The sequence below is a fragment of the Pterocles gutturalis genome, unplaced genomic scaffold (genome assembly GCF_000699245.1).
Source record: "Pterocles gutturalis isolate BGI_N339 unplaced genomic scaffold, ASM69924v1 scaffold17754, whole genome shotgun sequence".
Classification (NCBI taxonomy): domain Eukaryota; kingdom Metazoa; phylum Chordata; class Aves; order Pterocliformes; family Pteroclidae; genus Pterocles; species Pterocles gutturalis.
The window spans coordinates 11818-27839 of record NW_010136090.1 but is presented as its reverse complement, the minus strand read 5'-3'; the positions used below and the strand labels follow the sequence as shown (position 1 = coordinate 27839).

Here is a 16022-nt window from a genome sequence, read left to right as displayed (position 1 = left end):
TTCCCTTCTTTCTTTTTGTCAAAGGAGAGAGGCACAAACGGTTGTTTCAAAGACTTCGGGTTGCACCGCTTCCCCTCCCCCAGCTCACGGCCCCGCTGCTTCTGGCGCTGCATCCCGCAGGGCCCGTGCGAGGGGGAGAGTTTTGCACAGCCCACCCCCCGCCCATCGCCCGCAGGCAGCCGGTCTGAGCGCTCTGTGCTGCGCGGAGTGGGGGAGGGTGCTTGTCGATGGGGGGAAGGAGCCTTGTGCTGTGTTCTGGTGTTTCCTTATGCACGGTTCTGAGCTGCAGGTCAAAAATGCCGATGTTGTTGTGAGACTGCACTAATGTTGTAATGACTGCAAATCAGAAAGAGCGTGGTAATTATCCTCGGAGTAATTACGTAATCTTGGCAAATCATATCATTACTTTATAAAGGAGCACAGCAGATTGTTCTCAAACTAGCTAGTTTGGTGTGCTTTTTTAAACTGTTCTGTGTTATACCGAGGGGGTAGCAAAATAGTGCTGGTCTACACTAATTCTGCACTTGGGTTTCTTAACTTGTAGGAAGGAATGCAGGTTTGTTCACAACTTCCACTCGGACCACAATGTCTATGTTCTAAAACAGTATGGTCTTGAGAATTTCAGCAGCAATGAACTTCGCCAGCTTTTGCTTCAAAATGACCCTTCCCTCTTACCAGAGGTGAGTAGTAATGTGGCAGTTTCTTAGCCTTGTGTTTCAGTGAGCATCACAAAGCGTAAGAGGCTTGATACTGGCTGGAGATGTTAGGTGTCAGTTTAGTTAGCATAATGCAAATCTAAAACTTTAAATCTGCATCCTCTGTTCTTGACTGTGATGGGCTTACCCTATCTGGCAGCCAAGCACTGACATAGCCCTCACTCACTCCCCTGTGAGTCAGACAGTTGAGAGAAAACAAGAAGAACAAAAGTGATAAAACTTGTGGAAGGAGTTAAAGTTTAGCAAATGGAGAAAGGAGAAAACAAGTGTTGCAAAGGAAGTTAGTCACCACCTCCCACAAGCAGACCGATGCCCAGCAAGTCTCTGAGCAAGGGTAACCTTGTAGGAAGGGCCCCATGCCCCCACTCCCTGACTTTTTTTATTGCTGAGTATGATATTGTGTGGCATGGAACATCCCTTTGGCCACTTTGGGCTAGCTGTCCCAGCTCTGTCCTCTCAGCTTCTTGCCCACCCCCAGCCTGTCTGGGGTGGAGGGGCCGGAGTAGAGAAGAGAAAGCCTTGACACTGTGCAAACACTGCTCAGCAGTAGCTGAAACATTGGTGTGTTACCAACACTGCTTTGGTCACAAATCCAAAACGTAGCATGGTAGGTCTGCTGTGAAGAGAGTTAACTCTATCCCAGCCAGATCCAGTACCTCTTACCATCAAATTCAGGTCAGAAAAGTTCACTATTCCAAAACAAAAGAGTAGTGACACAATAAAACCCACCTACCTACATTTATGTGACTGTCCTGGTTCCATCTGGGATAGAGTTCATGTTCTTGTTAGTAGCCTGAATAGTGCTGTGCTTTGGACTCAGTATGGGATTTGATATGAGGAAAATGTTGATAATGTACTGATGTTTTCAGTTGTTGCTAAGAAATCAAGGACTTCTCAGCTTCCCGTGTTTTATGGTTGTGCAGCACAAGAACGTGGGAGGGAGCTGAGCCAGAGCAATGGACCCAAACTGGCTAATAGGATATTCCATCATACAATGTCATGCTTAGTATATACATGAGGGTTGGCTAGAAAGCGGTCTCTCCAAGGACTGCAGTTTTGTGATTTCTCTCCTCCGGGATTGCTAGCTGGGAACAGGCTGGGCATTGGTCAGCGGGTGGTGAGCAATTGCACTGTTTATAATTTGTTTGTGTATTCTAGTCTTCTTATTATCATTATTATTTTTTATTTTATTTCGGTTATTAAATTGTTTTCTCAACCCAAGAGTTTCCTTTCCTTTACCTCTCCAATTCTCTTCCCCATCCACTGGGACTGGGGAGGGTGAGCAAGCCACTTGTGGTTTGACCCAGCTAGCACCAGCAAATGCCACACAGCCGCTCACTCACCCTCCACCCTCCCAGGGATGCGGGAGAGAATTAAAGGGGTAAAGGGAAAAGAGGCTCTTGGATTAAGAACAATTTAATAACTAAACTGCAATAAGATTCAAAATAATAATGATAATAATATACAAATGTGTGATACACAGTGCAGCTCTTCACCACCCAATGACCAAGGCCCAACCCATTCCTAGCTAACGATCCCAGAGCAGAGAAGGTCCTGAAACCACAATCCCAGAAAAGAGAGAAGAGCCCAAGCATTTGAGGAAGAGAGAGAGCTTCCAGATACCCCCTCATAATATACAGGGCATGACATGCATGATATGGAATATACCATTGGCCAATTTGGGCCTTAATCATAAACCTAAGCTTGAATCTTTAGCCAGTAATTGTGGATTCATTGCTCCAGCTGTGCTCCCTCCCAGCCTCTTGTGCATCTGCACACTGGCAAAGCATGGGAAGCTGAAACATCCTTGGCATAATTAAACATTGCTTGGCAACAACTATAAACATCAGCGTGTTACCAGCCTTCTTCTCAGCACAAATCCGAAACATAGCCTCACACTAGCTACTATGAAGAAAGGTAACTCTATCCCAGCTGAAACCAGGACACTGCTGCGTGATGTTTGGCTGCCTGCTGCGTTAAAACCATGACAGTGACTTAGAATAAATTCCATCTACTCCCGTCTACTTGAAAATGTCTGTTAGGTGTCTGTTTTCTCTTGAAAGACCTTTCTAGACATTAGCAGGGAAAATAAAAAACTATAAAGTAATCATTTGGAAAACAAGAAGAAAGAAGAAACTTGTATAAGTCTTTTAAATGCGAATGTAAACATGTAGCTGTAAAAATTTAAAAATCATTAATTCAGACAGTCTATATGAACACATTGTACTTTAAATTATTTTTCTTTTTCTCTACTGAAGGTTTGCTTGCATTATAACAAAGGTGATGGACCTTATGGATTTTGTACCTATAAAAAAATCTGCACGAAGCTGCATGTTTGCCAGTACTTTTTGTGGGGACAGTGCAGATTTGGCAGCAGCTGCAAGCGGTCCCATGACTTATTTAAGTCAGAATGTTATGAGAAACTGGAGAGACAGGGAATGAGCGCAAACATTATTGAGAAACTACCCTCCATTTATAGGAATATGTATGACATACAAAATGGCAACAAGAACATGTATGACATAGAAGATGCCAAGTCTTCACCATACAAAGGTAAATGACATCATCTTTTGAAAATGTCAGAAGAGTCATAGTGAATGTAACAGAAAAAAGAAAGCTGAAACAAGAAAAAGAAAACTGAATCTGTGTCTTGATGTGCCTTTTAGGAGGACCCTAGCACCTCTCTCATTGACAGAGATTTGTGCCATGACAAGTGAAGTGGATTTCAAGGCATTATGGGTTCCTGAAAAACAAAGTATTTGCTGTTTATAAAAATGTTAAAATTGGGGTTAGAAAAGCATAACAGGAACTGGAAATAAGGAGATCTAGATATTTTTTTTCTTGGTAAAAACATAAACAAGGGTAAAGAACTGTTTAAGAAAAGGGGTGGCATTTACTTGTGTGATTATAAACTACTTATTTTATCCATTTTTGTCTTTAATGTAGCTATTGTCTAGCACAAGAATTCACAGACAGAAGTATTCTAGTTACTTCTCAGAGTTGTAATTTTTTTTTTGTTTTTTTCCTCTGAAGTTCCTTAGAATTGTAAGTTAAGTATAATTTATCAGGGAAGAAAAGGATAACAGAATGGAAAATCCAAGTGTGTGTGTTCATCTCTGCTATTCTCCCTGCAGTTCCTTCTTACCTTCTTTGTTTTCTTAGGTGTGCTTTAATTTACAGAAGTATCAAATTTTGAGACTTCAGATTTTATAGCTGACAATGTGAACAGCTATGGCATGGTTAACTCAAGTCCATCTAGAAATGCAAAGGCATTGGATTCTATTCTTATTTTGCAGTGATAGCTAAAAACTGCACTTGAGGAATTTAGCAGTTACAGGAAAGTCAGGTTTAGAAAGAATGGATAACGGGATGGGACTTTTGAGTATACAAGGTTGTCAAAGACTGATTCAGGGTCTCTCTGGAGCTGAAAGCAGTTACATAGTTAAAAACGCTGTTTTTGTGCATCTTCCCTACCCACAGGTGCACCTTTAGGCTTGTTGGAACAAAGTGTGTTAATAAGGCTTATAATTCCCCCCTCTAGAAAGAAAACACAGCTCCACCGGAGACCCCTTAACTACAAATGATGATGAATTGGAGCAGATCTGTTTATATCATCTGTACAGGCGTTGTGGCTTTAAAGGTAGGTTGTGACTGTAGCAAGTCCAGTCTATTTTAATTTGCTTATAAAGAGAAAGGGACAGACATCCTTCTGAGAAAGGGGAAACTTCAGAGTTTATGCTTATCTTCAGTTAAATCTCATTGTAATCTTGAGTGCTGGTAGGAAAGTGTTTGACCTACCTAATATGCCAAACAAAGGAGCTGTTTTGTTTTTTGCTCTGAAGTGTGTAATATCAGCCTGTGTTGGAGAGTGGCTACCTCACCTGTGTTCACTTAAGGGATTACTGAATGATAGGAGTCCTATTTCCAAATAGCTACAGAAGATACTCTGAAGTCTACATTCTTTCTTGTTTCTTCTAGCACTCTTCCATCTGTCTGAGCTGTCTCCCTTTCAAAATGTTCCAATTTGTCCAGCAAAAGGCTTCTGTGCCAGCTTTCTTGTTGGAGTGTCCTTTGGTCATCTTTTTTTCCTTCTTGATGTTCTTAACCTGTAGTAGCTCCCTGATGTACTGCACACCTTCTCGGATGAACTGTGTGGTGCAGTCTCCTTGGCTTTCCCTGTAGTTAAGTTCCCTGTTCTACCATGAAAGTTAGCCTCAAGTTTATGCAAATGTGTGTTGGTGATGTGAGCTTCGCTCCTATAGAGGAGTGACTGCATACTGACTCTTCAAGGGATTTCTGAGTAGCACTTGTGATACCTGGGCCACTGCTACCACTATTGGTCCTGGTGAGGCCAGGACCCTTAGAGAATTCTTGAAGTCCCTAAATTATCTACCTCCTATCCTAAAACTAAGCACTGTTTTGTTTGGTTTTGTTTTGTTTGTTGTGTTTTTTTTTTTTGCCTCAGTAATACCACTTTGGGACTAAGTGTTTAAGCATAGTTATTTGAGTCTACACTGTTATTCTGTATATGAAATAATAGCCTCATATGAGCTTGTGATCTCGATTCATTGTAAATTTTTGTCTCTGAAACTGAAAAGACAGAATGGTCCTTCACCACTGAGCTCCTGCTAGCAATTTTATTGCACAACAAGAATCTAGTAGGTACAGAAACTGAACTGCCTAATCTCAAAAATTAAGTTTTGCTTGGTCATGCTGAAAAATTCTGAGCTACTGCTTGTATTGATTCCATAGGTGAACACTTTCCACAGCTATGCATTTGATGCTTTCACCAGCTAGGTGTACAGCCCTGAAACATTGGATTTTTCCTCATAGCCTGTAAAAATAACATATCTCTCTTTTTTTTTTTTTTTAACTTTTTATAGACAAGTGTACCAGAACTCACTTTCACTTGCCATACAGATGGCAGTACTCTGATGGTAGTGCCTGGAGGGACTTGGATAATATGGAAGAAATAGAAAAAGCATATTGTGACCCACATAACGCCAGGTATAAACTCTTACAAAATGTAATAATGTTTGGAGTTTGATATATTGGACCAGGCCCTTAGTAGATATAAATTGCTACGATTCTATTGCAGTCGTGGCATAAGTAGCTTCGTTCGGTATTCTTCTACTGACCTCGCTTTGCTGATCTACTGTTGTTGGAGATCTGGTCCATTGTGACTTAGTTACGCCTGGAGTCCATATAGGACCATCTGAGTTACCGTACTGGGTTTGGTTGGGATAGGCTTAACTTTCTTCATAGCAGCCTGTATAATGCTGTGTTCCGGATTTGTGACTAAACCAGTGCTGATAATGCACCAGTGTTCTAGGTGTTGCTGAGTAGTGCTTGCCCAGACTCAAGGCTTTCTCTTTTTTCCCACTCTGCCCTGCTCCTGATCATGTAACGTCGTGTTCAGCAATAAAACCTGGGACAGAGGAAGAAGGGGGTTGGGTTTTTGGTTTCTCACGTGGTTGCTCTTTGGGAGCCGTCTGGACATTAGACTGCCTGGGGAGGTGGTGAGCAATTTGCTTTGCTTTATTTATTTATTTGTTTGTTTATTTACACCTCCACCCACCCTTCACCTGTTGAACTGCCTTTATATTGACACACAACTTTCCTTGCTTTTGCCCTTCCTATTTTCTACCCTCTGTCATGCAAGGGAGGGGAAAGAGGAGTGAGCAAGCTGCTGTGTGGGTATTTGGTTGCTGGCCAGGGTCAATCCACTGCAGTTATTTTATGTGACTGTATGTGACTGACATGGAGACTCTATTCTTTGCTTAAAAAAAAAAATATAAATGCTTCCTACTGCTGCTAACATAGGAAGTCTTAATCCTCGCTAAGAATGGCTGTAAAACTGCAGAGAATGGTGATTTTATCACACTTACTTGTGGGAATCTGTCTCTGGTTAGAGCTTGTCAATACACAGCTGGACCCCACAATTAGAAGTAACCTGCTCTTTTACCTTTTGTTATGGAGGATGGAAAGGTAGCATGAGATTTGCCCCTCCCACCCCTTTTTCTCCCAGTCTGTATTGTGGAACTGGTAGAATACCTTGTGTACCTGGAGAGGGAGATACTCTTGGGTGCAGAGAACATTAAGATTATGGAAATACCATTAAGAGTTTGGAACTGGTTATGTAGCACGAAGAGGGTATTGGAAGGGACTCATAACTCTATGCTGTGTTCCATGCTGGGGAATTTACCTGGCCCTCTTATGTTACGTTAGAGGCTCTTTGAAGCCGTGCTTAACTTATGACGGTGTTCTGTTTAGACAGTAGTTGGTTAGAAAGAAGAAGGTAATGTACATTTCTACTGTTCCTGTTCATCTTATTGTCGTGGTTTAACCCCAGCCAGCAACTCAATACCACACAACTGCTTGCGCACTCTCCCCTAGTTTGGATGGGGGAGAGAATCAGAAGCGTAAAAGCAAGAAAGCTCATGGGTTGAGATAAAGACAGTTTAATAGGTAAAGCAAAAGCCACATGGACAAGCAAAGGAAAACAGGGAGTTCATTCACTGCTTTCCATCATCAGGCAGGTGTTCAGCCATCTCCAGGAAAGCAGGGCTCCATCACGCATCATGGTTACTTGGGAAGACAAAACACCGTAACTCCGAATGTCCCTCCCTTCTTTCTTCTTCCCCCAGCTTTATATGCTGATCATGATGTCATATGGCATAGAATATCCCATTGGTCAGTTGGGGTCAGCTGTCCCAGCTGTGTCCCCTCCCAGCTTCTTGTGCACCCCCAACCAACTCACTGGTGGGGTGGTGTTAGAAGCAGAAAAGGCCTTGGCTCTGTGTGAGCCCTGCTCAGCAATAACTAAAACATCCCTGTATTATCAATGCTGTTTCCAGCACAAATACAAAACATAGACCCATACTAGCTACTGTGAAGAAAATTAACTCTATCCCTGCCAAAACCAGCACACTTATGTAACTCTCTAATTTAGGAGTTGATAATGGTTACTGCCCATGGAATGAATGTGAGACATACTGTAATGCAAATTATGTGCAAATACAAGACAGAGCTGGGATTGTTGTGGAAACTGTAGGTTTCTGTTCTGCTTTTGAGTGATGTTGACTTAATTTGCAAATTTGTGATGGGCTTCTGAACCTATGTGTAAAGCAGTTTCTGATTTTTTTTTTCTACTTTTTTTTATAGATATCAGAAGGTTATTGGAAATGGCTTTTTCATGTCAGATATTTGTTTTCTGACTATGTGTGCTGGGTTTGCACAGTGGAAGGTTAGACGTCTTTCTACAGCTTCCTCTGTGACCAAACCCCCTCACTTCATTCTTACAACAGAATGGATCTGGTACTGGAAAGATGATTATGGCCTGTGGCAGGAGTATGGAAAAAAGGTAAGTGTGGTGAAATGGGGAGACTCTGAACTCTGTGTTGAAAGTGCAGAACTACTGAAAAGTGCAGTGTGTTTATATCCTCCTCCTCTTTTGTCACCCTCTCCCTCCCTCCTTCTCACTCATGCTGTACAGATGGACTTTAGAGGCCTAATGGGATCTTTTCCCTGTGAATTTGATTGGTTCAGGTAGAGGAATGCTCACTGGTGAGTCACATATTATTAACAGATAATTCTTCAGTGAGTCATGTCAGATAGGATCACATTAATACATTCTTTTCATTGCTCCTGACCAAAAGTTCCTTTTCTGAGGTTCCAGCAGTACTCTGCACGTCTTTGCGAAGGTCTAGTTGGGGAATGTGCAGTCTCAGTAGCAGCGTTCACGGCATGCACTTTTCAGTGTAAGTTCAGGATTCATAACACTGCTTGGTTTGTTTTAGGGGTAGTTTCAGCTGCTTAATACATGGCTTTTGCCTGATAGCTACTATCATGCCCAAAACCTGATACATACTGCAGCCACCATACCATATTACAGTTGTTGGTTTTAAAATTTACTTGTACATAACAGAGCAGGAGAATCTTCTTTTTTTCTGGTTTTGGCCTGACAGGATGATGATCATGCAGCTGCCACTGTTTCCAGCGAAGACCTGGAGAAAGCTTATATAGCCAAATGTACTCCAAAGCTGAACTTCAAAGCTGGAAGACATGAATATGAAGTCGATTTTGGAGGTAGGTTCCATTTGCTTTGTTTTTTTTGTTTTGTCTCTCCCTCCCAGGACTTTTGTGGTTTTAGACTACATTACTACAGGAGATAGGAGAGAAAAATTTGAACTTTGAACTGCAATGCTTATGGAGAGTTTCTGTCAAAGTTCTCAGGATAAGAACTGTTCCCATAAGCAAAGTGGCATTCCTATTCCTCCAAACCTTTTTGGAAGTTCTTGTGCTGGGTTTCGAAATGTCTGCCAGCAAGTCCAAGTGTGACATTGCCATTGGTGCTAGCACTAACACAAATAGCGAGAAACTTCTGGAAGACTTGGCAAGCCAGCTTCTGGTCTGCTTTAATCATTGGCTTGCAGAAAAATGAATGCTTGGGCAAGGTGTAGGGTCCAGACAATCCTTAGCATTGCAAGATTTATGGAGCTATTTTGTTTTCATAGCATTGCCTATCTGGAAAGGCTGAGGAAATACCTTGACTATGTCGAAGTAGGAAGATGTGTTTCCCAAGTACCACTTGTGATGGTACTGTCCTCTCTGAGCTGTTGCCTTTCCAGGTATCCTCTTCAAAAACCATGGGGAACAGTGGTGGTGGGAAGCAGCCTGACTAGACTGTCATTTTGGTGTAGTTGCCTTTGATCCAACTCTCCATTACTATCTCATTCTGCATGGGAAAAAAAAATAAACAAAACCCACCAAAAAAACCCCCCAAACAAACAAGGAGAAAGGGCATGTGATATTTTTTGTGATTCAATTGAAAGCAGTGCTGTAATCTTCTTCATAGACTGGAGAAACTTGTCTGGCTTAAAAAGGAAAATTACGTAGTAAATCAATCCCTTTTCTAAGCTTTGGGCTTTTTCAGTAACTTAGGCAAACCTATGCAATGTAGATGTCTTCCAGAACTTAGTTTATAGGCTTGGTGGTGCCAAGAGGTTGGTTGGTTTGTTTGTTTTCTTCCTGTGTATCTCTCTCTGAAGATGAGGCCTCATTCTCCTGGCTGCTACTGACCCTTAGTTGCTAGTATGATGTGGCAGTAGCTACACAGGTTCAAAGATCCAGAAAGAATGCCTCTAAAATGCAGGTTGCTGTGATTTGCTTCTGTTGGTGGTCAATAAAAATTAATGGCCTGTGATAGCTGTTAGGTTGCATTTGTAGGGTTTGAAATCTACAGCTACATGTAGGAAAATGGTATCTTGATTGCAGAATGAGAAGGAGGGGATGCAATCCATGGAGCAAAAGTAGATACTTGTTTTACAATGATCTTTTTTGGTTAAGTGTGGCTGATGGAACAATGAAGGGAAAATAGCTACCAGTGTCTATCATTCCTTCTGAAGTTAAGAGTGAAATGGAAACTGAAATCCTTCTTGATGATTTATACAGATAGACCATGGGTTCCACATTGTTCTCTGACTTCCCTTCTCGTGTAGCGAGAAAAAAACCTTGATGCCTTTTTGTCAACTTTTTTTGATGAAGCAACTTCGTGGCTAGGTTTGCTGCAGTGTGAAGGCTTTCTAAAATATCTTTCAGATTGTTCAGGGTTTTGGTTTGTTTTTTCCCCAGCTATGATTCAGAAAAACCTTCGCTACACAACAGAGAGAGAGATTTGCAGAAGACCTAAATTTGTCTCTCAGACAGAGGTAGAACAGACAAGAGCAAGGTAAACTGCAACTGCTCATTCTGAGGTGATGGATTTAGTGCATTGTGAATGTAGTGTTTTCCAAGGGTGTACATAAGGTGAAGGAGTAGCTGTTAAGGCAATTGTAAAAGAAATTGAGAAGGGAAATACCTTTCCTACAACTATGTCTAGCCAGGGCAGTATTGCAGCCTGGACGACAGTTTTCAAGCAACTCAGGAGCCTTGGGGGTGAAGGAAGTTTGGGCTTGGCCAAAGAAATTGTGGAAGAATAGAAAATAATTCAACATGTAGCAGTGTTGTAGGGGGCTGCTCATTAGAGGGAGCTATCTTATCAGAGCAGCTGATACAGATGGAAGCAATAATGTTTATGCATACTAGCCTTTTCTGACATCTGAGATCAGTAGTTTTCAAAGGTAAGTACAAGTTTAGAAACACTTTTGAGAAAAGACAGACAATCTGAGAGGAAAGTAATAGCTGTTACAGGTGGAGCAAAAGGTAGGAGTCTGCAAGGGGAAAAGTTTTATACAATTGCATGTAACAGCTGACTTTTTTTTGTGCATTCCCTTGCAGCACACATTGCTTGCTTAAACAATACAGAAAAGAGCAGCTAAATGCACTGATTAAAATTGGGGTGGAAGTAGAGGGGAGGGCTGTATCTATCCTGTTTCTGTCATACTGATATGATACTAGATGCATTTTTATTTATCAGCCCCAGTTGTAGCAGAGCTTTTATGTATACATTCAATTCTTTGCAACTAAGAGAAATACTTTCATGTTTAGTTCAGTGTATATCTTTTTTTTTTCTCATTTGGCATCTTGCTTCCTGCCATAAGTCTTGACAGGATAGTTTAGAACAAATATTTTCATGTACTGAACTGAAAAGACAATTTTGAAATATTTCTGAATATGTTCAGTTGCCTGTATTTGCCCTAAACTTGGAAAAAATGTTTAGTATCATATGTACATAGAATATAGGGATTTGTTTTGTTTTGATTACCTATTTGTATTGTCTTGTAACGTACAGAGGCTTTAAACAAACAGAAGCGTTTAAGGGCATTCCAGCTCACTGGGACAAATCTGCCCTGCCTGAACTGGGATTCAAGGTTTGGAGTTTTTTGTTTTTTTCTCTCCATCAGTTTTGTTGTATACACGTTTGTTACATCACAAGTTTGTTACATCACAAGTTCAGTGTTTCTGGTGACTTTGTAGATGACTTTTTTTTGTGTAGTGTAACGCAGAGGTGTTGGTAAATGTGAGCCTGCTACCACACTGGGCAGACGTAGAGGTAAAACTAGAACCAAACTTAAACTAACAAAACAGTGGCACTGTAACCATGGCAACATAGACTTTCACTGCTACTGTTTATCTCTTGCCTTGGCAAATATGCCTGAAGCTTACGCTGTATAAGCAAAACTGTTGCTGGTGCCCAAGATACATAGGTTTGAAGTCCAGCATGTGCTGAAGCATCAGAGCTAAGTCCTGTCGCTAAACTTAGTGTAGCCATTCCTTGAGCTGTGTGTAAGTAGACTGTTTGTATGTCTACGGAGCATTTTTAAAATCAGCAGAGTTCATGCTGGGATATTTATTAAAATGTACCATAACTCCAGTGGAGTGAACTTGTTTACCTTTGTAACACACCCAGTTAATATCTGCATGGTTTACCTTTGCTGACTTCCTGCCTGTCAACACCACCATCTCTGTCAACTCCAGCAACTATACCTACAGAAAAGATCTTCTTATATGAAGCTTTAAAATTACTACCTTGCAAAATGCAAATCCTCAAAGAAATGTTACTAAAAAATAGGGAAGGCTAACACTGATGTTCTTGATGTTCCTAGGGAAAACATGCAAGTAGAAAATTTTGCTTGCTTTCAGGACTGTCATGTAAGGAACTGATTTTTGGCAGTATGTCCTTACTCTTCCCTAAAATGGTTGAGCAATTACAGCTTTTTCAGTTTATTTAAAAACATAACAGGCAGAGCAGTTTGTGTTCACTGGCTGTAGGGAGTATATAAAGATTTAAAAAGCATGGGTATAGAGGTACTCTTTGATTTGCTGCAACATAAATTCCCCATTCTTTTTTTTAGTTTATGTGCTCATTCTTCTATGTATTTAGGTACTGTTTGATATATGCATGCAAATATATCTTGGGCCAAATATTAAAAGGGGCTGGGTGGCTGCAGAAAGGCATGCAGCTCCTTTAGTGTCCTGAGAGAGCAACCTGGGTGTCTTAACCCCCAGAAGTTAACTTTCCCTAGGAAAGAGCTCACTTTTACAGAAGAGGGATCTCTAATCTGCTTTTTTTCAAGGGTATTTTTGCTGCTGATACCTCTGCTTCACAGAAAAGACTTTAAAGGTCTGAGTAGTGCACTAGGTAGGGTGGCTTTGTTATGTTTTAGTAAAAGATGAGAGTAGCTTTTTAATCTTTTCCTTACAGCTGATTGAGCTTGACCATTCTTCTGAAGAGTACAAGAAAGTCAAGGTGGACTTCAAACGCACAATGCCCAAAACAGATATTGAAAGGATTCATAGAGTTCAGAACCCATCTCTCTGGGCACTATATCAGTGGTATGTGTAAAATACTGCTCTGGTACGTGTGCATGAAGTTTGTTGTTTCTGCACTTAGCTGTATGCCAAAGATAGACGCTTGCATTCCTAAATGCAGCTGCATTTAGGAATCTGCTTCCACTCCCCCACTGAAATACTTAGCCAGGATCAGCATGTAGATAAAGAGGTACCGACAAAAACAAAACTCAATCAAGACATAGAGTTTAGAATAGTCCGATGAGGACTGTGGGAGGAATCTTTGCTCCCAAGTGATTATGACTTCTGCCAAGCCTGTGTCCAGGACAGCTGCCTTCCACAGAAGCTTTGAAGCTGGTAATCAGTCACATCTGGCACAAACACTGGTTTGTAGCTGGTCAAAACTGAAACAGCCTTCAAAATTAAATGCAAAACTCACAGCTTTAACATGAACTCCTTTGTTTAGAAAAAAACTAGCGGTAACATTCCACCCCTCTCCCAATAGGCAGTGAATGAAACAAAACATTTTTATTATTAAATATCTGGAACCATTTGTGTATAATGAAAGCATGTTTGTACCCAGCTAGACAGCAAGATACCCTTTATGCCCAAAGTTTAGGCCTTAACGTAAGGATTTTCAGAATGTACGTCTTGTGTAAAATTGTTTCTGAGTGCTAGTATGGCTGCTAGTACAGCCACTGTGGAATTGCGAAGATGCTGCTTCATATTTCAGGCAGAAGGAACAAATGCAGAAGAGCAATGGTGGAAAGGCTGTGGATGAGCGATTTTTATTCCATGGGACCAGTAAAAAATATATTGATGCCATCTGTCAGCAAAACTTTGACTGGAGGATCTGCGGCCTTCATGGGACAGTCTACGGCAAAGGTGTTTTTTCAGCTCTTTCATTAACCCTAGGCTTGCTAAAAAATTCTCAGTAGTTACTACAGAGGTATAAAGTTAGAAAGAGGGCACTTGGCCAATCTAGGGCTTATTTCTGCGGTGATGTAGTCAACATAGAAGGCTTTGGCAATGATCATTTGGAGCTAAGCTAGGGCATACTGTGAAAGGTCTTGGTCTCTATGGTCCACTCTGCCCTTGCAAGAAAACACAGACTTAAGAGAGGCCAGTTCTAGGAACAGTTTCTCTTACAGTCCAGGCTTACTTCTCTGTTCCAATTTCTTCAAGCTCGTACAGGAAGGGAATATGGCATTTTTTGGTGTGGTTTGTTTTTTTGGGGGGTGGGGGGTTTTTTGTTTGTCCCCCCCCCCCAGTAATATAAATGCTATCCTGGTTACAGGCTTTTTGCCTTGTTAGCAACTCGTATTCCTTTACATTTTCCTGCCTACAGGAAAGGATCAACATACCAAGTAGAATAGCCTGACTGACAGGCTGACTGACTGACTAACCACCCATTTGATTGAATGCTTTGTAACTCTCAGAAATGTTCTAATGAATATTAGTAGCCTCTGCCAGGAGAAGAAGTTGAGTGAGATTGAGTAAGATGGACATCTAGGGTCAGGAGGAAATCTTTTTGAGGAATATGATAAAATTCAAAACATTACTTGTGTGGCTTTTAAATATGTGTGCTGTGATAAATAAAAGTATAAGTAATACATAGTGGTCATTTTCAATAGGAAGGATATACAGGACAAGTGAAGGCTTTGGCAAGGCTGTTCATGAACTGCTTAATGGATTTGCTTATTAATTCAGTTTCACACTCTATCACTTCCTTCCTTGCAATTTTGGTGTCTTAACAACTCTGTCCTGTTGTCTCTTTTCAAGGAAGCTATTTTGCAAGGGATGCATCTTATTCAGACAACTACTGCAGGGAAGACTCATACACCAAGACCATGTTTCTGGCACGAGTGCTCGTGGGGGAATTCACTGTTGGTAAATCTCATTATGTTCGGCCTCCCTTGAAGGACAACCAAAACTTCTATGACAGTTGCGTGAATAGCTCTTCAAACCCTTCCATCTTTGTCATCTTTGAGAAGCAGCAGATTTATCCAGAGTATCTCATAGAATACATTGACTAGGCACTGGCAAAAATGCAATAGCAGCAAAACCTGCATCATGATGTTTAGCTGTTATAAACATTTTTTTAGTATTTGCTTAAGAGAGAAAAATATTTTTTTTTAAGTTGTGTGTTGTGGTTTAACACCAGCTGGCAATAGGCACCACACAGCCACTTTCTGACTCCCCCCCCAGTGGGATGGGGGAGAGACTCAGAAAAGTAAAAGTGAGAAAACTTGTGGGTTGAGATAAAGACAGTTTAATAAGCAAGAGCTGCACACACAAGCAAGCAAAACAGGGAATTAATTCACTACTTCCAATTATCAGGCAGGTGTTCAGCCATCTCCAGGTGCTCTGGTTTCAGCTGGGATAGAGTTAACTTTCTTTATAGTAGCTAGTAGCCGACTGTGAGGCGATGTTTTGGATTTGTGCTGAGAACAAGGTTGATAACACAGTGATGTTTTAGTTGTTGCCAAGAAATATTTATGTTAAGCCAGTGATTTTTTTCAGCTTCTCACACTGTCCCTGCCCTCTCAGCTTCTTCTCTACAAGAAGCTGGGAGGAGACACAGACAGGACAGCTGACCCAAACTGGCCAAAGAGATATTCCATACTGTAAGCCGTCATGCTCAGTATATAAGCTAGGGGAGTTGGCCAGGGGGTGCAATTGCTGCTCTGGACTGGCTGGGTGTTGGTTGGTGGTGGTGAGGGGGTACATCAGTTGTTCTTCTTGAGTTTTGTTGTTTTACTTTTTATTACAATTTATTAGTAGTATTAGTATTTTATTTCAATCATTAAGCTGTTCTTATCTCAATCTACACCTTCTCCTACATTTTTCCTCTGATTCTCTCCCCCACGCCACTCGGGGGGAGTGAGCAAGCGGCTGTGCGATGTTTATTATGGGCTTGGGTTAAACCACAACACCAGGAAAGCAGGGTTCCATCACGTGTAGCGGTTATATGCTGAGTATGATGTATGGAATCAGCTGTCCCAGCTGTGTCCCCTCCCAGCTTCTTGTGCCCCCCCCCCCCCACCCACCACCCGGGGGGGGGGGTGGGCGAGG

General features: G+C 41.4%; 1 protein-coding gene across 1 annotated transcript; it reads left to right on the top strand.

The window, feature by feature from the left end:
• Positions 1–544: 544 nt before the first annotated feature.
• On the top strand, positions 545–15004 carry PARP12 (poly (ADP-ribose) polymerase family, member 12; the record flags this gene model as incomplete). The annotated part of the gene is given in 11 exon segments (XM_010082183.1): positions 545–680; positions 2975–3269; positions 4258–4356; positions 5600–5723; positions 7881–8079; positions 8684–8804; positions 10350–10446; positions 11449–11527; positions 12862–12992; positions 13681–13832; positions 14730–15004. Coding segments are annotated over 11 exon segments (1708 nt in total), but the record flags the coding sequence as incomplete, so codon positions are not given.
• Positions 15005–16022: the final 1018 nt, after the last annotated feature.